Raw genomic sequence first — 22,942 nt, 5'->3', positions numbered from 1 at the left:
CAAAGATAATGTCAAACTATTCTGGCAACGTCTCGTTTCATAACTTGATTGCATTTTTGTCCGCTTTTCATCACATTATTATGACCATTAAATGTAGGCTATTTTGCACGCTAAAATCTGATTCATCACAGGTAAACACAATAAAGAATGGGAACGTAAGTTGGATTATGTATTCTAAGTTGTAATTCCTCTGTATGTCCTGTTGGTGACCTCAGTGAGAAGTAGCCTACTGTTAAGACGCTCTTAGCCGGTAACGAGTACTCTGGAGCACTCGTAGATCTACGAGTGTTTTCACGATGCTCTTAAGCTACGATGGTTTCGGGAAACAGTCGGCAAATCTTAAGACGTTCGTAAGAGGGACTTTACGACGCTTTTAGGCTTAAGATGCTTTCGGGGAAGTGGGCCCAGTCTTGCTGCAAATCAGACGTGTGAAGCACCGGGCATAACTTAATTTCGCGGCTACGTGTACCATAGGTTAATTGTTGAGGAGGCCCATAGTTTGAGAAAAGCTGCAGATCATAGACAGAGAAAGCATAGGCTAATGCTCCGAGAACAGTAGCCAAAGGTCTTTCTGCAGAAACAAGTGCCTCGGTGCGCGCACCCCACCCCCGTTTTCACTTTGACTCCCTGCATTTCTACATTGTGACAAAAACTGTCAGTCAGACAGTGAATTTTGGTTTACTAAATTAGCATAATGCGGTAACAATTATCATTTAAATTCTACCTGAAATATGCTCACTGCAGACGTTATCATGCAGACCCAAGCAGCCGCACCCTTGTAAGACGCACACTTTGAATTTGATCAGAGCGGCTCTGGGCCCACTTCCCCGAAAGCATCTTAAGCCTAAGAGCGTCGTAAAGTCCCTCTTACGAACGTCTTAAGATTTGCCGACTGTTTCCCGAAACCATCGTAGCTTAAGAGCATCGTGAAAACACTCGTAGATCTAAGAGTGCTCCAGAGTACTCGTTATACCGGCTAAGAGCGTCTTAACAGTACTTCTCACTGAGGTCACCAACAGGACATACAGAGGAATTACAACTTAGAATACATAATCCAATTTACGTTCCCATTCTTTATTGTGTTTACCTGTGATGAATCAGATTTTAGCGTGCAAAATAGCCTACATTTAATGGTCATAATAATGTGATGAAAAGCGGACAAAAATGCAATCAAGTTATGAAACGAGACGTTGCCAGAATAGTTTGACATTATCTTTGCTAAGTGAATATTTTCTTAGGCCTATGAGGTAAAAAGCAGAGAAAGCAACATGTGGTTTAGTCTGTAGCCTACTGCATCAAAATCTAAGCCTACACATTTCCTCTCTTTCTTACTCGACTTCTTTCTTATCTTCAAACGTGTTCTTAAGTGGCACCGCGAAAAATTATTGCATGGTGCAACAATCTAATCTTAAAATGATTACAATTATTTATGTCTCTGTGTGGTATATAACCTACTTGGGATGCTTACATGCAGATGTCAAAGTGTTTCTATTTTCGTATTGATGTGAATTAATGTGTAGATCCGAAGTTTAATGGTAGGCCTATAGCTGTGACGTGCAGTCACCTGACATCACCGTCAAATCAGAGGATATTTCAGAACTATGAACGTGGACAGCTCCCCTTAAGAGCACCTTAAGAGCAGTGCATGCGCGTTCACGCTACGAGCATGTTCGGGAAACAGTCGGAAAAACCAAACGAACGATCGTAAGATGAATCGTAGAAAACCCTCTTAAGAGCGTGTCTCCGTCGTTATCGGGGAAGTGGGCCCTGGTTCTTCACTGGCTAACTTGATGTGATTGGCTGGATGACCGTTCAATCAAATCAACAGACCTATTTGTGTCTCTCTGTGTGTGCGTTATGGTAGATACGATTCCAACTCTGGGGTGCGTTTCCCGTACAACTACGGAGGTTAGCTTTTTACTAACGTGGTACGATGCATCGTTCAACTAACCAACATGTAAGTTACGACTGTTTCCCAAAACCGTCGTACTTACATAGTACTTTGTTAGTTTGAACCATGTTGGTTTCAACCAACATAGTTCAGACTACAATGGTTGCAGATGTGTTCGGAGAATGTCGAGCTATGTCGGTTAGAGCCGAACGCATGAAGTCACGTAAAAGTAATGACATTTTACATTGCATGAAGTTTCCTGGGCCCAGCAGTTATAATATCATTATTATTAATAATAATAATAATAATGATAATACTTATTACAACAATAGGCAGTAATTTCAATAGGCCCTAGGCTATGTATGCTTTTTAAAAATATAGGATATTAATAATAATAATAGGCATCATAATGATAATTTGAATAATAACGTCACAGTCTATTGAACGTAGCCTACTAATTAGCCTAATCAGTGAAGCATAAATCGCCAACCGAGCAAATGTGAACAAATAAGTTACACATTTAATGAAACACACCGAATAGCCTACATATAAATACTGGCCAATATTTTCATTTGTTGTAGCGTGACAAGGTGGCGTGAAAGGATAGACCTCTGCATTTCGGATCTTGTAGTCGTAGGTTCGGGCTTGGATAATGATCAATTAACAATGGTGTTGGAATCTTGGATAGGCTCAATCACTAAATATTCCTATGATCGTTTAGAACCTGTAGTCCTAGTTTTAACTACTGATTGGAGACCAAATGCATACTAGCCTAGGCTTAGGATACATGTAGCCTATTATGTTCTATGAAAATTGGCATGGTTAGATTAGATTAAACTTTATTGTCATTGTGCAGAGCACAAGTACAAATACAGCCAAATACAGTTTGCATCTAACCAGAAGTGCCAAAAAGGCAGAAAAGTGCAATGTGATATATAAAGTATAGACAGGTGCATAGACAGGACAAGACATATAGTGCAGTGTAGACAGTAGTATACAGTTGGTTTGCAGAAGGTGGTTTAGAGTAATATAAATGAAATATAAATATGTGCAGTATCTTAGCAGTTACCTTACAGTAAGAGCAGAATAAATATGGATATGTAATATGAACAATGTTGAACAACATGTTGTTGTGTAAGTGCTTTGGGTTTCACTCTGTTCTAAAAGCGCTATATAAATGAATACTTTACTTTATCATTGCCCTTCATTTCACTGGAATATTTTCATGCCTTTATGCAGCATTTGCCCAATGTTGCCCTTGTTATGTGTTTTCATTGTGACACTGAAAACTGAATACTGTTACCACACACAAGTATTTCATGATATTTTAAATGCACAGATACAGTTTTTTTACCATTACTTTTCATCCATTGTAGTTATGAAGTTGTGTGTTGAATCACAACCACAAAATGACAGTTCACATAGCACAAATGTTTCAATGCTCAAATGGTTGAAGGATCTGCGCCAGCTGTACCAACACACACACACACACACACACACACACACACACACACACAGTGTTACTGTAGGTGCTGCTCATGTTGTTGCCTTCTGCTGCGGAGATAGTAGCAAAGTCTATACTGTTGTTTTCAAATGCATGTCTATATTCCATGTGAGTGCACTGACATTTCAAGACCTACTTTATTCCATCAACCCCCTATGATAATACAAGCATGTCAACTGCTCCATCTAGGAGCCCAACAGCGAGGCAGAGGCGCGGTACAACGCCCATAGCCGGACCCGCGTTGTTGTGGAGAGGGCCTTGGGCATGTGGAAAGGTGTGTGAGCAAATCCGCTGGTGGCCTGAAGCTCCATCCTGCAAAGGCGTGCAGTGTAGTTTTGGTGGCGGCGCTTCTGCAACATGGCCCTTCAGGATCACATCCCACTGCCGGCTGATGAGGAGCTGTTAGTGGAGGAGGTGGAAGAGGTCATTCCAGTGGCTGCTGCACACCTTCCTGCTGGCCTGGAAGCACACTGGGAATTAGTTGCACATATGTTTGGCCTAAACACCCAAACCCCACAATTCCCTGCCACATTACCTGTTTTTTCCCCCTTTGTTTATGTTTTTTACATTTCTTTTAGTTTGGTGGGGGTGGGGGTAATGTGCAATTGTAGCTTCCAGCAATGCTATGGTATGGTATCCCACAGCAATGTTATGGGATCGTTTAATGGCTACCTCTCATCCATCTGCCCCCTGCGTGTTCCGTCATCAGGGTTACGTCGTCTACTATGGTTCTTACTACATACTACAGGTCGAGAGGTGTAGCTGTAACTACACAACTTTACGATAGTGGTTGCGAACGTTAGTTGCTACTATGGTTTTGGGAAACACTGACGCAGTGTCACGATGCATCGTACTATGTAAGTTCCACCACCATAGTTCACACTATCGTTTTGGGGAACAGTTGTGTCGTACTTACATAGTTGCAACCATGTTAGTTGCTACCGTAGTTAGCAACGATGCTTTTGGGAAACGCACCCCTGTACGGGAGCGTCTATTTCCATGTTTTACTTTCATTTTAATCTGACAAAAAGTGTGGGGGATAGAATCGTGTTCCAGCAAAAGTGTGTACGTTGTAACACCCACATCCCCCACGCTTGCTACGCGCCTGACAACGATGTTTTTTAATACTTCAAAATAACATTTGCTAAATGAACCTAACACTTTTCAGTAGACATAGGTGTATTTGAACAAAATCTGGTTTGGTTCTTAACGGGAGCATTTACTGCCTGACATATCCATAGACAGTTGTTTTAGAATTTCTGAACAAAAGTGCTGATAATTGGGGTGATACAATTTATTTCTTAGCACATTTATACACAGCTTACGCTGACCAAAGTTACTTTATTAGTAGCAATACACACACAAAGGAAGATTCTTGTAGATTTTGTGGGCAAAAAAGGTGTTCTGTCACTGGTAAGCTACAGCATCTTTGAACTTCGAGATTTGAGTTTGCATTCAGAGCATCCACTTTTGGCTACTGAAAATCCCAGTTGCAAACATGTTGGTCTAAAAACCTTTAGAAAAATGTATTTAATGCAGATCATTTCGCGACCCCTCCCATATTGTTTTGGTGATCCACACTGTTATAGAGCAAGCAGTGGTTTTTAAACTTTGTCTGGCGACCCAGCAAAAAACGACCTCACAACCCCTTTCTCTCCGACCGGCAACATTTGGTTTCACTTGTAAAAATGTTGCGAGATGGGCATTAGAGGCATTAATGTCAATGACAGTCTTTGATAATCGGATTTATTACATCCAATGTATGGCACTCCTGTATTTTTTGGTGACCCCCAGTTTAAGAACCACTGTTATAGATTATTGAAGAAATGCACTGAATGCTGTTAATATATTTTTTAATAACTGATGAATATAAATCAAAGCATACATCACAGTAACATACTTAAGGACACATGCAAGTACAATTTAAACATATATGAAGACAAATGCCAGATGAATTAGGTAGTTTTGAGAACAGTATACTCTAGTGGCATGCATGCATGGGGAAAACAAGGAAATGGTTTTGATTATACCCATGTTTTCTTCATGGGCAATTCAAGAAAATGTTCATCAGTTCAACAAAAAGTTCAACTTTCTTTGATTAGTTCCTATGAATACCTTAAATCTAAGAGTTCTCCATTAATTAATATTTTAAAGAGATAGACCCCTTGTAACAGAGAATGAGAGATATATTGGAATAATAGAATAGTCACTTCATTAATAGTTCCTGTCCTGTTGGACATATCTTAGGTTGGATTGATACATCTCACTTATGATTGTTCAGGGAAAGGTTGAAAATGTTAATAGAATTTCATTAATCTTTTTTGTCTTCACACTTTTGTGTCTCGCAGCCACACTCTTCGATGTAAACATAGGACTGAGTGATGGTTGTCCCGTTGGTGCAGCGCATCTCAGTCTCTCTTTGACTTGTTTTCTGTTCCACACAGCAAGCGCAGCTATGCATTATCGTGTTCATCTCCATCGAGTACCTACAAAAGGTGGAGGAGAGGATGTGACATGCAGTTAGAATACATGCCAGAGGAAAAGTGCAAGGTAAAACAATTACATAGCAGCAATCAGAGGGTGTATACACAAATGTAGGGCTGTAAAGATACACAAAGTCGTACCGAACCGTTTAGGTACAGGACGTTAGGTTCAATACAGATGGGTACCGAATGTACCAAATGTCTTTAACAGTAATGAATAGTAGGCTTTTTTGATTGCGGACCATGTTTCAAATTCGAGTTCCCACACAAACATATTAGGTGGCAGACCGTGGACCATATGTCAGCTTAGTAAATTAACGTCAAAAAAACATTTGACATCTTTTCAAAACACTGTTCCTGTTGTGCATCAGCAATATTGTCAGTGCATTTTAGGTCAGCAGTACCAACAGGCTTACTGTACTTCAAATTAACCAAACCGTGACTTCAAAACCGAGGGACACACTGAACCGTGTTTTTTGTGTACTGTTACACCCCTACACAAATGTATAAATTATAGTCTAATATGTTCAGTTACTCTCTGCATCTGTACTTCTGTGAAGTACTTGCTGTCTAGGCCAAACAAATAGACATGAATATAGATAAAAGATAGAAGGTGAATGTATATATCTGTAATTGGTTGAATCATTTTACTATTACACTATTTTAGTAATTTATAAGCTATTAATCATCCCTCTAGTCAATCTTCAGACATTTGTGGCTATGTGGATATTGTCCTGTCAGGATTTGCCAGAGCAACAGTGAAACTTACTTGGAGGATGTGGCACAGGCCCCCGAACAGGTGGTGAGTTCCACAGGAGTGGTGGAGTTACAGTTACTGATCTCCAGATAGGCCTGCTTCTTTGAGACTTTGCAGCTCTTTGGAGTGCCTGACAGATATAACACAGTTTGTATGCATTATGAATCGGATCAACCACAACTAAGTTAAACAAGGGAACACTGAACAGGGCTAAACAGAGGAGTTGAAGAAACACGCAAAAGTTTCACTTTTGTTATTATACAATCTTTAAACCAAATGTTTTGCAAGTTGCTTTATACTTAAAGCATTTGCCAAATACTTAAACTATACATTATACTGTAGATAATAAATGACATGCGATAATAATTTGAAATTTGAAAAACTGATATTTAGGTATCTGTTAACTCACAGATTTTGCAGCATCCAGCTGCATCAGTGCGCTCGGTACCCTAAGGGTGAGAGAGTTTTTCATAAAGGTCAAAATAAGGTTAAAAGGTAGGCATGTTCCACTGAGTTTGGGTTAAAACACATAACACAAAACAAAGCACATAAGAAAACTGATGATTGACTGATGGGATTTTTAGAAGTTTTAATGACATTTTGATAGATGGTGCCATTTACTTACGGGTATGCAGTCTTCAGGGTTGAACCTAGGACAGGTAGTTATGACCTCCACAACCACAAACTGATCATTTTGTTTAACGCAGCTGTATTTCACACACTTGTCATCGGAAGATGACCATTTCTCACCAGGCTAAGAGAGAGGTGATAATTACTTAGTCCTCAGTTTTCTCATACATTGTACAGGCAATGTTACTGCATTTATGACTCAAAAACAACTATGAAATAAAACAAACTATTAAATGGCTCTGCTGTTACCTACATACTATTTCCACCCTTACCTGGCGTTCTGTGTTGTCATAAACACAAACGTCTTTAGGTTCTGAGGGAAGAAAAATAGGTTGTCAAAGGCTTTGCGATACATTTCCAATGTACTATGTGAAGTATAAACTATATGGTTACTTCATCATAATAAATGGACAATACTGTAAAAGTACATACTACTTTACAACAGAGGCTGTGGAGAACACATCTTCTCAATTTTTTTATCAAAACTGAGAAAACTAAAGTTGTATATAACTTGTATATAACTTGTATATAACAGACAAACTATGAATCTGTAAATGATGAGTCCATTTTTTTAAATCCAAAATTTAGATTAGATTAAATTAGATTAGATTAGATACAATTTCATTACTTTATTGCCATGTCAACACACTTGATAGGAATTTGCCTTAATGAAAATAAACAGACAGACATTTCTCCACTTTAACATTTTTCCTGTTGTTTGGGCAGCTCTTCATCTTGCATTCACTTACCACATTCATACTCCATGCAACAGTCCACAGTCTTATTAACTACCCTCTGGCCCAATGGACAGGCAATTGTTTGAGGATTGCACTCGATATCCCAGCACTCAGTGGTGTAGGAGAAGTTGCTGCACTCACACTCCTTACACCCATAACGCCATTTGTCGCCAGGCTGCCCACCGGATCATTCAGAGATAGCATCAAGGGCATGGTCAAGGAGAAGAGGCCGTTAATGTTAAAAGTTAATACTCTGGCAAAGTCAGCATGATTGAAAAAACTGGTGTATGAACATAATGCACTGCAAGATATTCTATTCCAAAGAAAATAATATACTGTAAACTAGAACTAAGAAGAGGCTAATTAATCAATGCAACTACTGTTGCAGGGCAGGTATCTTTCAATTGTTACCTTTTTGGCCGTGCCATCAGGGCCTGTGCAAACCTCTGAAATTACAACAAGATACATTTAATAAATAGTAATCATAAATAAGATAATACATTTTTAAATCAAGTTGTTTTCATTTCTGAAACAAACAGCAACTTTAAGTAACAACTGATAGCAATTATTTTAGGGTTAAAATGATTAGTTTTAGTTAGCCATGTGGCCCCTCTTGGTATTAAACACAGACACCCCCCCCCTCCCCCAATGAAATGCTAATGTACTGGTTCCAAGGGCTATCAGATCCACAAGACAAAGGATGTTACCTTGCTATACTGAATCCATGTCATGAAATGTAAATATATTCATGTTTGGTATCATTGTAATAGTCTCAGTACAAGGATTGTAATGATTTGATTGTGAGAATGTTTGGAACATTCTATAAGTGATATTTCTGATATATAAGACATCTCTCCTCATGCTATTCAGATAGGTGTGTCTGATTGTTCCTGAAGTTTTCCAGTCTAAGTTAATATTAAGTAATTATTCACCACAATTACTTTCACAACCCATAATGTGATATCCCAAAAATGGGACCACATATTCTTTGTTCTTGTCCACCGGTCATTATCGGAAAATAAGTCCAGACAAGGTGAACAGGACCCTGATGTAAAGCGGACAATAAATACATTATCCTGTTGCACAGGTCCATCTGCACAACAACACCCCATATAAATCACCAATATGCTCACAAGCCACAGAAACAAATCCCAACTGTCAGATGCATATTGTACTTAGAGTTCTAGAAGGCAGCCCTTAGATTTTTCCAAAAGAAAAGCAACTGACTGCACACCCCCATTTGCAGTGACTCACCACAGGAGCTTGGTACACACTCATCTGAGTATGGACTGAAGAGAACTTCTCCTTCAGCGCAGTAACAACCTTCTGCTTTATTGGTGGAACACAATGATGAATCACTTTCCTTCCCACAGTCTGGCTCCTCTGCACAACTGTACAGATACAGTACATATATTTAATATTTATTTATTTGGCAGATGCTTTAATCCAAAGTGACTAGAAATAAAAAACATCAGCTGAGCTTCAGTGACTTTGGGGTTTACGTAAATAATCTGACAAAGCGAAAAGATCAGGGTGTTTGGGAAGAAGGTGCTCTTACAAGAGATGGGTCTTTAGGGGATTATTTAAAAACATGTTAACTACATTTGCTGCTGGTCACCTCTGGTCAAGCTGGTAGGTTGTGAACAATATTCTAGCATTTCAAAATGTTTTTCTAATCATGTATGTATTTGGAAAATATCCCATATGGATTTCAGATGATCATATTGTTCAGAATGATAAACATTGATGTTCACTGCCACCACACTCATTAATTGCTATTGATTTGTGTTACCTTTGACATGTTCGTGGTAGTGTAGTTCCACAGGACTTGTACACTTTATTGTCTTGACATTTATACTCTATTAATGGAAGAAATTGAGACAGTGTGAATATAATTTCCAGCAATTATAAACCAATATTAATTATTACCTATAATAATTCTATGGAACACATTTCACAAGAAACTAGTTTTAAATATATATGAAGAGTTTGGTTCCAAAACGCTCCGTTTTTAAAAACATTAAAAAAGCCAGGCTATTTAATTATGTATTTTAGGTCATATCAATCAAATTGCAGTTGTGTTGTTTTGAGTGAGTAAAGATAAAACAAATAAGAATACCCAATTACAGCTCTACTGAAATTACTTGGAAAACAAATGTTAATATTTATGATATATTTATATATATATATATATATCACTTCAAATTAGTTTAAATTAAAAAAAATTGGGGGGTGGGGGGGTACATTGCCATATGGCAACATTGTGCAACTACGGAGTACTGTGCTTTTTATGCCGTTAATCTGACAGGACAGCGGAAAGAGTGGCAGAAAGCGAGTGGCATCCATGATCAACGATTGAGTTATAATGAATTCTCACAAAACAAAACAACAATATTACAATAACTGGATTGATTGTAAAGGTTCTATGCATGCTGTACATATCAACATACCACAGTGCCCTTTGGTAAGGTTCCTCCATTCGACACATTGTGACTCATATGCACAGTGGTCAGCAAAAGCTTGCAGACTACTGCAGGCTGAGTCGCAATTAGTGCCAAGGCAGGCCTCGTAGTACATCTTGTATCCCACAACCTCCCGACACTTTTCAAAAACCCTTAGATAGGAAAGAAAGAGTCACACAGAGAGCAGTTGACATCTATAGACCCTTTCAACAATAAAAACAAAAACAATGCTTGAACGTTCTATTTGGGCCCCAATCTACTTCCTCTGCATTAAGATAACATATGAAATGTTAAAAAGGAAGTCTTGTGGGGCCAACTATGATGCTGATAATGGAACTCTCTTGAAAGGGTCTATAGACACTATATTTAGAATTACTGCTACTGTTGATAACTTGCAATGTTTTCTTCAGAATTTGTGCTCCCTTCACAGTGTGAATTGTCCACACTTGCACTTTAGTTACGCAAAATTACTCTAAACACTACAGGTGATCATAACATGCAATTGGTTGACCAATTTTTTAACAGACAGGAGAGTGTCATCCTCCTTCACTAACAAACCAGTTGAAAGATCTACATTGCGATCTTGTGTGATAACTCTTAGCATACACAGAACAGTCGGTACACAGAAGACGGTTCAAAATGTACCCAATTTGTAAATTTAGAGTTTGCTTCCAAAACACTATATCCTCAATTTTAATGAATTTTCATAAATCATTTTTGTTTTCCAAATAATTTCAGTAGAACTTTAATGACTTTTTGACGTGACTTTTTAATGTTTTTGTAAAGATATAGCGTTTTGGAACCAAACTCTTCAAATGTTTCAACCTCAAAACTATTACTTTTGCTTTTAGGGGTCCTACTCTGGGGGTTGGGGGCTGATCCCCCAAATCCCCTGCAATTCCCATCATGTAAAAGTCATGAGGTTTCCTCACTTGCTTGTAATGATCTCACAGATATCAGGAATGCAGGGCTGTTGGGTAGGGGGCGGAGAGGGAGGCGGAGTGGTAGGAGGGCCAGGGATGCATGTGCCGTTGACTGCCCAGCTCTCAGCAGTCTTGTTGCATGACGGTTTGGTCTGGCCGTCGGGAAGTTTGCAGTCATTGGCGCTGTTGTTGTCACAGTTTCCTGATTTTACAATGAGAAATATGTGAGTCAAAAAAACGAATGTACACTTAAATGTATGTATGTATATCCCGGGAGAGATATATCCTTCCTACCCGTATCCCTCTCCTTTCCTCTAGACCCTAAACATACATGAAATATGACGTTCTTACCACACTGGCCCTCCGTGTTGCCATGGAAGAGTGACTCGGGCAGATTGATGATAAAATTAGAGCCCTTGAAAACCACTGTTGTTTTAATCTCAGAGATATGCATTCGCATATCTATCCCTGTGCTTGTTATGTTGAAATCTCCATTAGTGAAAGTGGGGTACACTCTTCTTCCATTTACATGTACCTTCGAGAGAATATTACAAGATATTATGCAATGTGTACAATATATATATACGTAATAACTGGTAAGATGTACTAGAACAGAGCAAATTGAGTTTTTGCATTTATTGGTCATTCCGTGTCAGATAAGGTTGTTGACACACCGTCTCAGATTGTGTTTTGCTCAAACCTTGTCTATATCAAGAATGAGTCCCAAAACCAAGGCCTGTAAAATATTTCTATTCAAATCCTATGTCTTCATATTATTTTCAGCCCCTGAAATTACTTCAGTTTTACAGCCTGAAAATCACATTGTCTGGTAAGCAATGTTTGGCCATTAATATAATGAAAAGTATTATTCATAAGCAGCCCAAACTTTGGTGGAAGACAAACATGTTCTCAGTATGACTGAACCATAAAAGTTTGTACGGCATTCTCATTGACTTTCTCAAAGGCCCTAGATTTGGAAAAAAAGTGCAAAAAGTATGACATTAAGGGTAGTATAAACTTGTTTTTTTGTATGCATTTGGTATCAAGCATTATTTTTTACTATATTAAACTATACTACTACTACTACTATACTGCTATATTCATTAATGTAATTAATTAATGTTAATGAGCTCTCCACATATAATGGGCTTGACGACATTAAGGATCAAACAAGGGGAGGTTGTGTTTTCGGTCATTTTCATAGGATTAAAATGATAATGTGGGGTAGCTAGTGTACAAAGTGCCAATGTTGTACCATAGTTGCCAAAAATATTGGAGGGGTCGCAAAATGATTTGCAGTCTGGATAAAGGACCTTTTTCTAAAGGTTTTTAGTCAAAGGCTGTCATTGACATAATGCCTTTGGTGTTGACATAGCCTATGAGAGAATACATTTTCTATCTCTGCTTCCAATGCCGCAACATTTTGGAACCAAATTCCGCTTGTTAGGGGGGGGGGGGGGTTCGCAAAACTTGACCCATTTCTTTTGGGGGGTCGCCAGACAAAAAGTTTAAGAACCACTGCCATAGATAAACTAGATGTACCGCATAGCGGTACAAAATATGACCGCCGCTCAGTCCTGTACATCCGTTCCGCAAAAATAAATCATATTAATGAATGTGTCTCCATCTTCTACTCTATCCCCCACTCTTGAAACTTTTGTGTATGCTTGTTTGGAATGTGTGTTTGCGGGCCGCACACAAAGTAGCCTAGGCGCTGCAAAGGTGAATAGATTTGTAGCACTTGCCAAAAAAATTGTAGCATTGTTATAAAACAACCAACAAAACCTTTAAAATCTCTAAACAATCACAAGTAGGGCAGTTCATCACAATCCATCCATTGCAACTGGACTGATGAAAGGTACGCCTGTAGGCTACATGTCCAAAAGGGCCTTTGTGAAATGCGTTGCTAGACTTCAATCTTTTAACCCTCCTGTTATCCTTGGGGTCAATTTGACCCCAAGCAACGTTTAACATCATAAAATATATGGTTCACTTTTTTTTTTTGCTTCATGTTTCATGACTTTTCCTCAATTGAAGGGTACAACAGAGTTAGCATGAAATTTGTACAATAATATGTTTTCAATGTCCTGTACAAATATTTTGTACACTGATGTTCCTTGGGGTTAATTTGACCCCAGCTGTATAAAACATTAGATACATGAATATTTGACACATTATGGATATTATTATTTGAATAGTATGAGAACATATTGTTATTATCATTATTACATACACAAGTATTTATTACATATAAGTTATTTTGGCAGGACTGTATAAGTCAAAAGGGGAAGCAACAGCAAGCCTTTGGGCTGCTGACACTGGATGGGCAATTTAGCTGGGGTCAAATTGACCCCAAGGATAAAGAGTGTCGGTAAGATTTGAGGATAACACAAGGGTTAAGAAATCGAAAAGGAATCGCCGGCAGATCAGGCTGAGTTCACCCAGCCTAGTCCATGGTAGGCGCCCGATAGAAATATTGTTTAATTTTGCGAAACCCCCGCGACCATAGTTCGAATTACAGGGAGACAGAAATATCAGTTTTGGGGGGGGTCAGATAACTTTTCTGATATTGTGAAAAAATATAATTACAGTTACAATACAAGTTAACTCCTATTATCACTGTAGGAACATTTTAATGTAAAGCGATTTCAGACACCCCTATTGTGGATCGTACCATTTTTAACCACCGATGCGCTAGAAGCAACTGAGCAAGTGTCAACATTGAATCAAAGATTGTTAAGGCGGAGCAAGATATTTCATCAGGAGCCACTTCCGGGAACCCGGATCGCACGAGGGGGGGGTCAAAATCCCCCTTTATGCAGAGCAGAGGCAGCGACTGCTCCATTGAAGTCTATGGGCATAGCTCAGAATTTCACCACATATGCTAAAGTCTTGGTTCTATAGAGTTAGGAATGTGAATTTCGGGCACATTTTCATGATCCTCAAACCCTTCTGAACATTTCAGGTACATTTTTAGCATTTTTGAGCAATCCAGTCTGGAGAAAATCAACCTTATATCAGGTGTGCGCCGGTTATTTCTGCCGCTGCTGTTGGCCGGTTGCAACTTACGCTCGTCAATACGTCATCGACACGCCTCTTTATGCAGACAGGATTCGATCCCCATTTCGCGCCCATAGACATGAACTACGACGAAGTATCTTGCTCCGCCTTAACAATCTTTGATTGAATGACAAAACGCTAGGTAAATTCCTCCAGTAGGCTATATTCGGTTTGCTGCTGACGTGTATGGGTAAATGTAAGTTGCTAGCTGACGTCTAGCTTTTTGAAAATGTGTTATTTTACAACCTTCATTTATAAACGTGTTTTGTTCTTTATAGCGCATGTCATCTCTTCATACATTGAATTACTGGCTACTTACCTGCTACTTACTTACCCACTAGTAAAGTGGACCTTGGTTAGATACCAAGGTTAGTTAGCAAGTTAATTCTCTATTTAAATAAAGCTTTACATTGTGGTGAGGTAAAATCGATTGTCATTTCCAAGGAGATTAACTCCATAGCCTACGTGTCCATTCTCATTTTATCTTAAATAAATTATTGTGCCCTTTTGAAATTAGTTTGGCACAGATCCTGTGTTTTTATACCGATATGCACAAGACGGTCTGATGTAGCTAAGCCTACATAATAGCCTATCAGTGAAACCTGTGGAAACATAAAAAGACCCAAGTAGCCTAGGGTATATGTGCTAGTATTTGAATTTGTTTTTAATTGGTTGATATTGTTTTTACATTCTATTATTTCATATTTTTAGTTTGATAAATGTAGTTTACCCTGGCTACTATCTACTATCTCGGAATAATAATAAGAAGTTGTTGTTGTTGTTGTTGCCTTGGAAGAACAGTACAGTGCATTTTACTGTTTGTTGTTTGTTGCTGTATTGTACTGTTCTTCCAAGGCAACAACAACAACAACAACAACAACTTATTATTATTATTCCGCTTACCACTTTTTCTGTACGCAGTTTCTCTTGAACAGGTTAACTTAGAAACTTCGTTCAAACTTTGTAACGTAGGTATTCAAACGGACCAAGCTGCTATGTCTTTTCAACTTTGAAACTTTTATACTTTTTAAACTATTAAAGAAAAACGTTTTAAAAATCCCCATAGACTTAACATTGCTGATTGTGACATCATAATACGGCCGTTAAGCAATTAGAATCCTATGGCAGGTGTTCAGGCCACCTTGATCAACTACCAGTCTCAGGCTTTAAGCATACAAACTGGCCTTATTAAGACTACACATCCTGTTCAACTGCTTCCTCTGCCAAAAACTGTTTCAAAATAAAAGTCCTCACTACAATATTTCACTGTTAAACAAGTTAACCCTTTAAACTACTGAACTTTTTAACTGTTCAGCCATTGTAACTGTTACTTATCATCAACTATGAGTCCTACCCACTGTAGCTAGTTAGCATGGTTAGCATAGTTAATATGTTAGCATTGCTAACCTTGTTAGCATTTTTAGCAAAACTGCTAAAAATGATTAGCTAAGTTAGCTAAGTTACATGGTTAGCATAGTTAGCATGCTAGTTAGCATAGCTACTAAAAATGATTAGCTAGGTTAGCTAAGTCACATGGTTAGCATGTTAGCATTGCTAGCATGCTAGTTAGCATAGTTAGCATAACTACTAAAAATGATAAGCTATGTTAGATAAGTCACATGGTTAACATAGTTAGCATGTTTAGCAAAACTGCTAGAAAATGTTAGTTAAGTTAGCTAAGAAGCATGGTTAGCATGTTAGCATTGCTAGCACTACTATAAAACATTAGCTAAGTAGCATGGTTAGCATAGTTAAAAATCTTAGCATAACTGCTAGCAAACATTAGAGCCATTCCAACTTTCAGTTATCATCAAATATCTACCTATACACAGCCATTAAACTATTTGAATATCAACATTCATTAAACTTCCAGTCTGTCAACAACTTTTAAACTATTTACCTTCAACTTTTAAACGGTCTACTTTTTCTACTTTTATGGTTAACATAGTTAGCATGTTAACATGCTAGTTAGCATAGTTAGCATAACTACTAAAAAGTATTAGCTAGGTTAGCTAAGTAACATGGTTAACATAGTTAGCATTTTAACATTGTTAACATGCTAGTTAGCATAGTAACTTGGTTAACCTTATTATCTTTGTTAACATAGTTAGCATAACTGCTAGCAAACATTAGAGCCATTCCAACTGTCAGTTATCATCAACTAGCTACCTAAATAATTTAACCATTTAAAGTATCCACCTATTTAACTGTTCAGTCATTCCAACTATATTAAACCTCATCTACTCAGCAACCAATATTGTTTGTTTTTACTCTGTATGATATTTTACATGATATTTTTGCATTTTCATGCACTGTATTTCCTTCAGGAAATGCTTTTCTAGTTGCATTTTAATATGCTACATACACCAAATCTAATTATGTCTAGGCTATATGCAGAACATTGAATGTTATTTCAGAAATGAAAGAATGGCTTTTGTTGTGGAATTGCTTTTCACCTCGAGGAGGAGCTACTCGCTCGTCTATAGATCCACTCATGACAACGTAGCCGGCTGATTCGACTGACTCGTACTCAACGTAGCCTAACCGGCCGGCTGATCCGACTAACCCGGATTGCTACTCAGCAGCTCCAATCTGAGTCCCATGGTCTGCGAGTCTGCAATGTTTCCGGCTCTGCGGGAAGTTAACCACCTATCTCGGACTGCCTGCTCACTCAGTCGCTTGAGTTGATTTGTGGAGTTGTGGTTGCCTACGAAATTGTTAAATTTTTGGCAGCTACGATAGCTAGGACTAGTAAGCTAGCTAATGTTGCAAGAGGTTTGTGTGTGGCGCTGTTTATCGTTTTAGATTGAATTGTAGTAGGACTCAACTGATCCGAGTTAATGATACTAGAGACTCGCGACTCATGGGTTAATTTAAATACACGGGTGAAAGATCCGAGTGAGTCACGACTCAAACACCTACCTCAGGCTACCAAGCAAATTGATAACAGTCTCACGGTATAGCCATAGGCAAAACTGTATCGGACTGGTGTAACGTTGGTACTAAATCATCCATCGCAAAGAATGATTTTTGTAGCACGTGCAATATGTGTAGGTACAGCCCTGCCCTGGATACATCTCTCAACGTGCGCTCTAAAACATTTGGTTTAAATGGAGATTTAATTGTCACTGGTGCGTTAATAAATCTACATTGCGGCAAGTTGACATAAATTATTCACTTTGACGAATTTATGTAGTTTCAGTCCTAGTTAGCCTACTTTACTTTGAGCCATGCTCTTCTTTACTTGAATCACCTAAAAATAGAGGATTGAAGTAAGTTAGCCTATATGGGTGTTTGGGAATGAACGTTGACTCAGATGCTTTTTGAGACTTTTAGCAGAAATGTCCCAGCCCATTAGAAAACCATCACGTAGCGAACATGTTGTGGCTAACTCACTTAGCTCCTGTTAGCATAGGTTATGGTCATAAGCAAATGAGATGACAGTCGAAAGATACAATTAGTGCTGTTATCAATTTGCTTGGTAGCCTATAACCGCATTTATGGTTTTCTACAAATACATCAATAATCAAATTGGCCTCCATCACTCAACCAATGCTAACGGTAACATTATTTTACCTAAATCCTAGGCTATTGATATTTTAATATAATTTAAGATTAACGTAGTCTACCTGCAGTAAAAACCAAGCATGTCCGATAAACATTCTCAGATTTATTTCGGCTTCATGAAGAAATGGGAATTACATGTCATGCAGAAATCATCCTACCCTTATTAGACGTTCTCTGCGGTAAACTACTGTACAGTCTTGTCCTTGTAGGAAGCGTAGTGTCTTTCCAACACATTTTAGATTAACTTCCAACAAAATTACGTCTCACTGCAACGATGTGCCATCTGGTGGACAAACGACTATGTGACGCCAATACTGAAAATGCAGCCAAATAATTATTATGATGAATATTTGGTTTTCCTTCAATCCTACTGAATTTGTAATTATGTATCGGCAGTTCTAATTGCTGATACTGATGGTATGTGCGTGCCTGTGTGTGTGTGTGTGCGTGTGTATGTGTGCACCACCATCTACAGGCCAATGAGTGTACAGTCACTAAATGTACACATAACTTTTTTTAGACTCCCCTATGGATGAAATTCTATGAAACTTGGCATACCCCCAGAGAATGTCAGGTTAATCATACACATAAAATTTGGTGCAGTTCTGAACATCTTAACTGAAGAGAGGGGCGATTAAAGCAGAATGATGTTGCATTTTCATTTTTTACCGGGGGGGGGCTAGGTTGGGCTAGGTTGATGTGAGCCCTTGAGACCAATATACCATAAAAATGCTAACGCTAAAAATTCTTCATCCTCGGTGCCACGGTTCAGGTAGTTATTTAGGAAAAACTGCATTTTTTGGGTTTCGGGGGGCCCAGCGCGGGGGGTGGGGTGGTCCCTGGGGGCCAAACCGGTCATAATAAATTGAGTCAAAATCATTGTTTTGCCCTAGGGCCAAGAATGAAAACCCATAGGTGTACAATGTAACCAAGTAAGTGTATGCATGAATGAAACATGGTACATCATTGGCACTTTATACACAAAATTCCTATAAACAGAACTATTCCCATGTTGATTTTCGTGTTCCCACTAGCTACCCTACATACCATTTTAGTCCTATGAACATTTCCAAAAAATGCAATCACACCTTGTTTTATCCTTAATATGTGGTTATGTGTGTGTTTGTGTGCGTCTGAGCGTGTGTGTGTGTGCAACCTTTTGCTCAACTCCACCATCTACAGGCCGACTGGTGTACAGTCACTAAATGTACACATACATTAATTTATTGTATGACCCCTTATGAACACGCCAAGTTCTGAACACGCCAGCCAAAGATACCTGCGATTACAGAGCCTCATTTTTACAAAAATCGGTTCTCCTAGGTCCTACGGTTCTCGAGATATTCACAGAAAACTGTGTCCGCCCTACCCACATTTCGGGGGGATCTGGTGATGGATCAAAATGAAAATCAATGGTTATGTGTCATCCTTGTGGGGCTACATGCCCACCGAGTTTCATGTAGCCCGGTCTTTCAGTTTTCCGAATCGCTGGCACAAAATTACTGGGAAAAAAACTCTGACTAAACCTATATGACTGCTTGTGCAGTGATTATAATAAAGTATTGTATTTGCAGACAAAATAATGATTGGAGCCATGTGGATACAAAAAATGAGTTTACAAGACCCTCAATCTCACCAGTTTTGCACTTTTTTCCTAGCCTAGAAATCTAGACGCACCCTAGCGACATCAGATGTAATTTGCAGCCAGGGTAGTCTAGCAACTCTCCGTTGGCTTGCAAGCTGGAAAATTTCAACTTTGATCAGGCCAATCACATCGTGTATAGAGGTGGTGGGAGGGCTCTGTGTGAATTCCCTGCTACTTAAAAACAAAGAAGATGGATGCTGCTTCTGGCCAACAGTGCCACACGAGTTAAGCTTTTTTTAAGTTGGCAAAAGTTTGATCAACTAGCCAACTAGCTCCTCTGATGGGAAAACGCATGGGACTTATGAATTGTAGCGCTATCCTATTACAGTACGTGCACAGGGAATTCGAAAGACAACCGTTTATCCCGCCCCTCGGATTGAGCACTGCGAATGGTGAGTTCCCAGACCCTACATCTTGATGTGGGTCTGGCTCGTCAGGCTACTTTTTTCCATATCTAGGGCCTTATATAAAACGAATGAGCATGCAGTACAAACTTTTAACAGTCCAATCATACCGAGAATATGTCTGTCTTCCACCCTACAAAGTTTGGGCAGGCTAGGAATAATACTTTTCAAGATAGTAATGCTGAAACATGGCCTCCAAGATAAGGCATTTATATAAGTGTTAAAAATGATACAAAAGCAAGGATGGAAAAAACAAAAAAAACATTGAAGTTTAACAAAAATATTTTACAGGTCTTAGTTTTGGGACCTAAATATTAGGTAGATACGGAGCCCCTAAGGGGACATGAGCAAAAAAAAATCTAAAGTTTAGTTTCATGTGCTCACGTGAAACTTGCATGTGCTCACCTGAAACTTTCATGTGCGCACGTGCAACTTTCATTTTTTGAAATTTTTGAATTTTTGAATTTTTTTTTTGCTCAAGTCCCCTTAGGGGCTCCGTAGGTAGACAAACTTTGAGCAAAATCTGAGACGGTGCAACAACCATTTTCCTGGATTTTGCCTGATTTGACAAGGAATTACTCGTATACAATTAATTTAACATATTTAGACACATACTGTACTTACATACAACAATTACATATGAATAAACATGATTACATATAGTATGTAATTCTAAATATAATGTTTTTTTTCCTGCAGCACAATGTGCTGTATGGATTGACAACAGAGAATGCACCAAGAAGTGAATCACTGGACGGTAAAATATATTGTTATCAATGTTATTTATCACTCTGCCACAATGCTGCTGCTACTACTACTCTGTCAGAAGGTTATGCTAGGACTATGTAAATATACAACACAAATGTTACAAGATACAATTATTCCCAACAAGCCTGCACACATCCAGATTTCTCACATCCTGGAATACTCACCATGTTGACAGTTGTATTTCCTTGCTGGTCAAACAGGACCTTGTATGACTTGTAATAAATGGTTAAATACTGCTTGCAGGCAGAATTGCTTAAGTCATCGCAGTAGCTCTTCTTGATATGAACGCTGAAATTGTACTTTTGTATTATCTCTTGGACTAAAACATAAGTGCAGTTTCCTTGGAAAGCATAATATTTCCCATCAAAGGTTTCATAGTGAGGACCTGCCCATCCAGTACATGTACCTGTATGGGGAACAATTAAGACAAATGTAAAACCACTCTCCCAGAGGCACAAAGCACTTCAAATTCCATAATGTGTTTTGTTTAGCTTAGCTTTCCCGGAACTATGTAACTGCAAATAGTTATCTACAAATTAATTTAGCTGCTTTACAGTCATGTGAAGGACAGATAATCAAAACACTAATTCTCACTAGCTCTCAAGGCCATTTACTGTGGTTTGAGTTCAGGTCATCACGAGTAAAGTGTGTTGGGTTACCTAGTCAGCTCATTAGCTCACACAGACAAGAACTCTAAATAGGCTATAGTTTGGAACTCAATGGGCCCGAGTTCAGTGGCGATATAGGTAGCGGGATGCTACATCAAGACTGGGACTCCAATCACATGCAATCAGTGTTAAATTCTGACCTGTCGATGTATCTTTCATTAATTAACTTCGGCCTGACTCGGCCCACTTTGTGCGTCTGACTTCACTCTGGCCACAGTGCGCATGCACTGTTGGCAAAATATGCTGTCAAACCCGCACCCAAAGTCTTATCCTGTTACCAATTGGTACATGGTTGCTAGCTTATTCAGGGTCTCTTCAGAAAGTATGACTGAAGTAAGTACATCTTAACATACAGCTCTGGAAAAAAAATTAAGAGACCACTGTTCATTGTTCTGATGTCATCCTATGGTTGCTGAGTCACATTTGAATGAGTTGACGGTCATATTCGAATATGTCACTCAGCAACCGTAGAATGACATCAGAAAAATGTACAGTGACCTCTTAATTTTTTCCAGAGCTGTAGATATCTCATGATTTGAGGATGCCATATCCTGTCATAAGTTGTCAAGGCCATTGTAAGGATATAACATTATCATGTTCCATTTCATATACATACATATACATGTGTTGGAATTTTTTGTGGTGATTTCTTCAACTGTATATATATTTTGTTATATATTAACAAAAAAGTTCTAAAAAGGTTCAACATCCATGTCCCCTGGTAATAATAACTGTCATGGATAGTGTCATAAAAACTTAGTATACAGTAGTATAGTAACATGACATTAAAAGTAACTAACAGTAACTTGTTAGATACATCATGAAAACTTTTCATGACATGGTTATGATATAGTTGTATTAACGTTATAATAAATGGTTAGAAGTATGTGATATCTATAGATTTTTATTCAAACCTGTTTGACTTACATTGACACTCATAGTGGTAACAGCAGCCACTCTTATCGTAGACCTTCACAGGCGTGTACTGGTTTTCACACTGCGGTTTCTCTGGGGACTTGGGGTTGCATTGAACAGGTTTGGAGGACACTTCACCATTCACACAGGTGTATGTGGTGCAATTTTCACTCCACGTGTCTCCATGCTGCCATTGGAGCAATAACAACAAATTGAAGGTCCGTACACTCTCATTGCTCTCAGATTAAAATATAATTTAAAAGAAAAAAATACCTCCTACCTTCTTTTTCACATCTATGCAAGGTTTGCTAGGTGTTGAAACGGTAGGAGGAGCAGTGGAAGGGCATGGTCTTGTCTCTTTCTCAACTTGACATGAATAATTGCAATATGCAGTATAACACCAGCCTCCCTCATCCGTTTTGTTATACAGGTAAGAACCTAAAGGAAAGAGAGGGACATTTTTATATTGTGTCTTGAATGTCAGACCTAGTTATCAGTGAGAAAGTTGCAAATATTGTGTATATATTT

General features: G+C 38.5%; 1 protein-coding gene and 1 long non-coding RNA gene across 3 annotated transcripts in view; one reads left to right on the top strand and one right to left on the bottom strand.

The window, feature by feature from the left end:
• Positions 1-5,231: 5,231 nt before the first annotated feature.
• LOC121724224 (mucin-2-like) overlaps positions 5,232-22,942 on the bottom strand; it is a 59,586-nt gene continuing 41,875 nt past the window's right edge. For both annotated transcript variants that reach the window (XM_042110621.1, XM_042110622.1), the window contains exons 36-50: positions 22,695-22,852; positions 22,427-22,601; positions 20,996-21,237; positions 11,739-11,922; positions 11,397-11,589; positions 10,453-10,616; positions 9,795-9,861; positions 9,257-9,393; positions 8,414-8,448; positions 8,015-8,177; positions 7,538-7,578; positions 7,261-7,389; positions 7,045-7,084; positions 6,648-6,765; positions 5,232-5,881 (exon numbers count right to left, since the gene is read on the bottom strand). In XM_042110621.1, coding sequence (XP_041966555.1) covers positions 5,707-5,881; positions 6,648-6,765; positions 7,045-7,084; positions 7,261-7,389; positions 7,538-7,578; positions 8,015-8,177; positions 8,414-8,448; positions 9,257-9,393; positions 9,795-9,861; positions 10,453-10,616; positions 11,397-11,589; positions 11,739-11,922; positions 20,996-21,237; positions 22,427-22,601; positions 22,695-22,852 — 2,021 coding nt within the window. In that variant the 3' untranslated portion in view covers positions 5,232-5,706. The remainder of the gene's footprint in view (positions 5,882-6,647; positions 6,766-7,044; positions 7,085-7,260; positions 7,390-7,537; positions 7,579-8,014; positions 8,178-8,413; positions 8,449-9,256; positions 9,394-9,794; positions 9,862-10,452; positions 10,617-11,396; positions 11,590-11,738; positions 11,923-20,995; positions 21,238-22,426; positions 22,602-22,694; positions 22,853-22,942) is intronic.
• Positions 8,787-18,718, top strand: LOC121724231. Its single transcript, XR_006035168.1, has 3 exons — positions 8,787-8,880; positions 10,763-10,765; positions 18,708-18,718. It is a non-coding gene; the product is annotated as an uncharacterized LOC121724231 (long non-coding RNA).

Source organism: Alosa sapidissima, chromosome 11 (assembly GCF_018492685.1).
Source record: "Alosa sapidissima isolate fAloSap1 chromosome 11, fAloSap1.pri, whole genome shotgun sequence".
NCBI classification, from domain to species: Eukaryota; Metazoa; Chordata; class Actinopteri; order Clupeiformes; family Clupeidae; genus Alosa; species Alosa sapidissima.
This window is presented reverse-complemented; position numbering and strand designations above follow the sequence as displayed.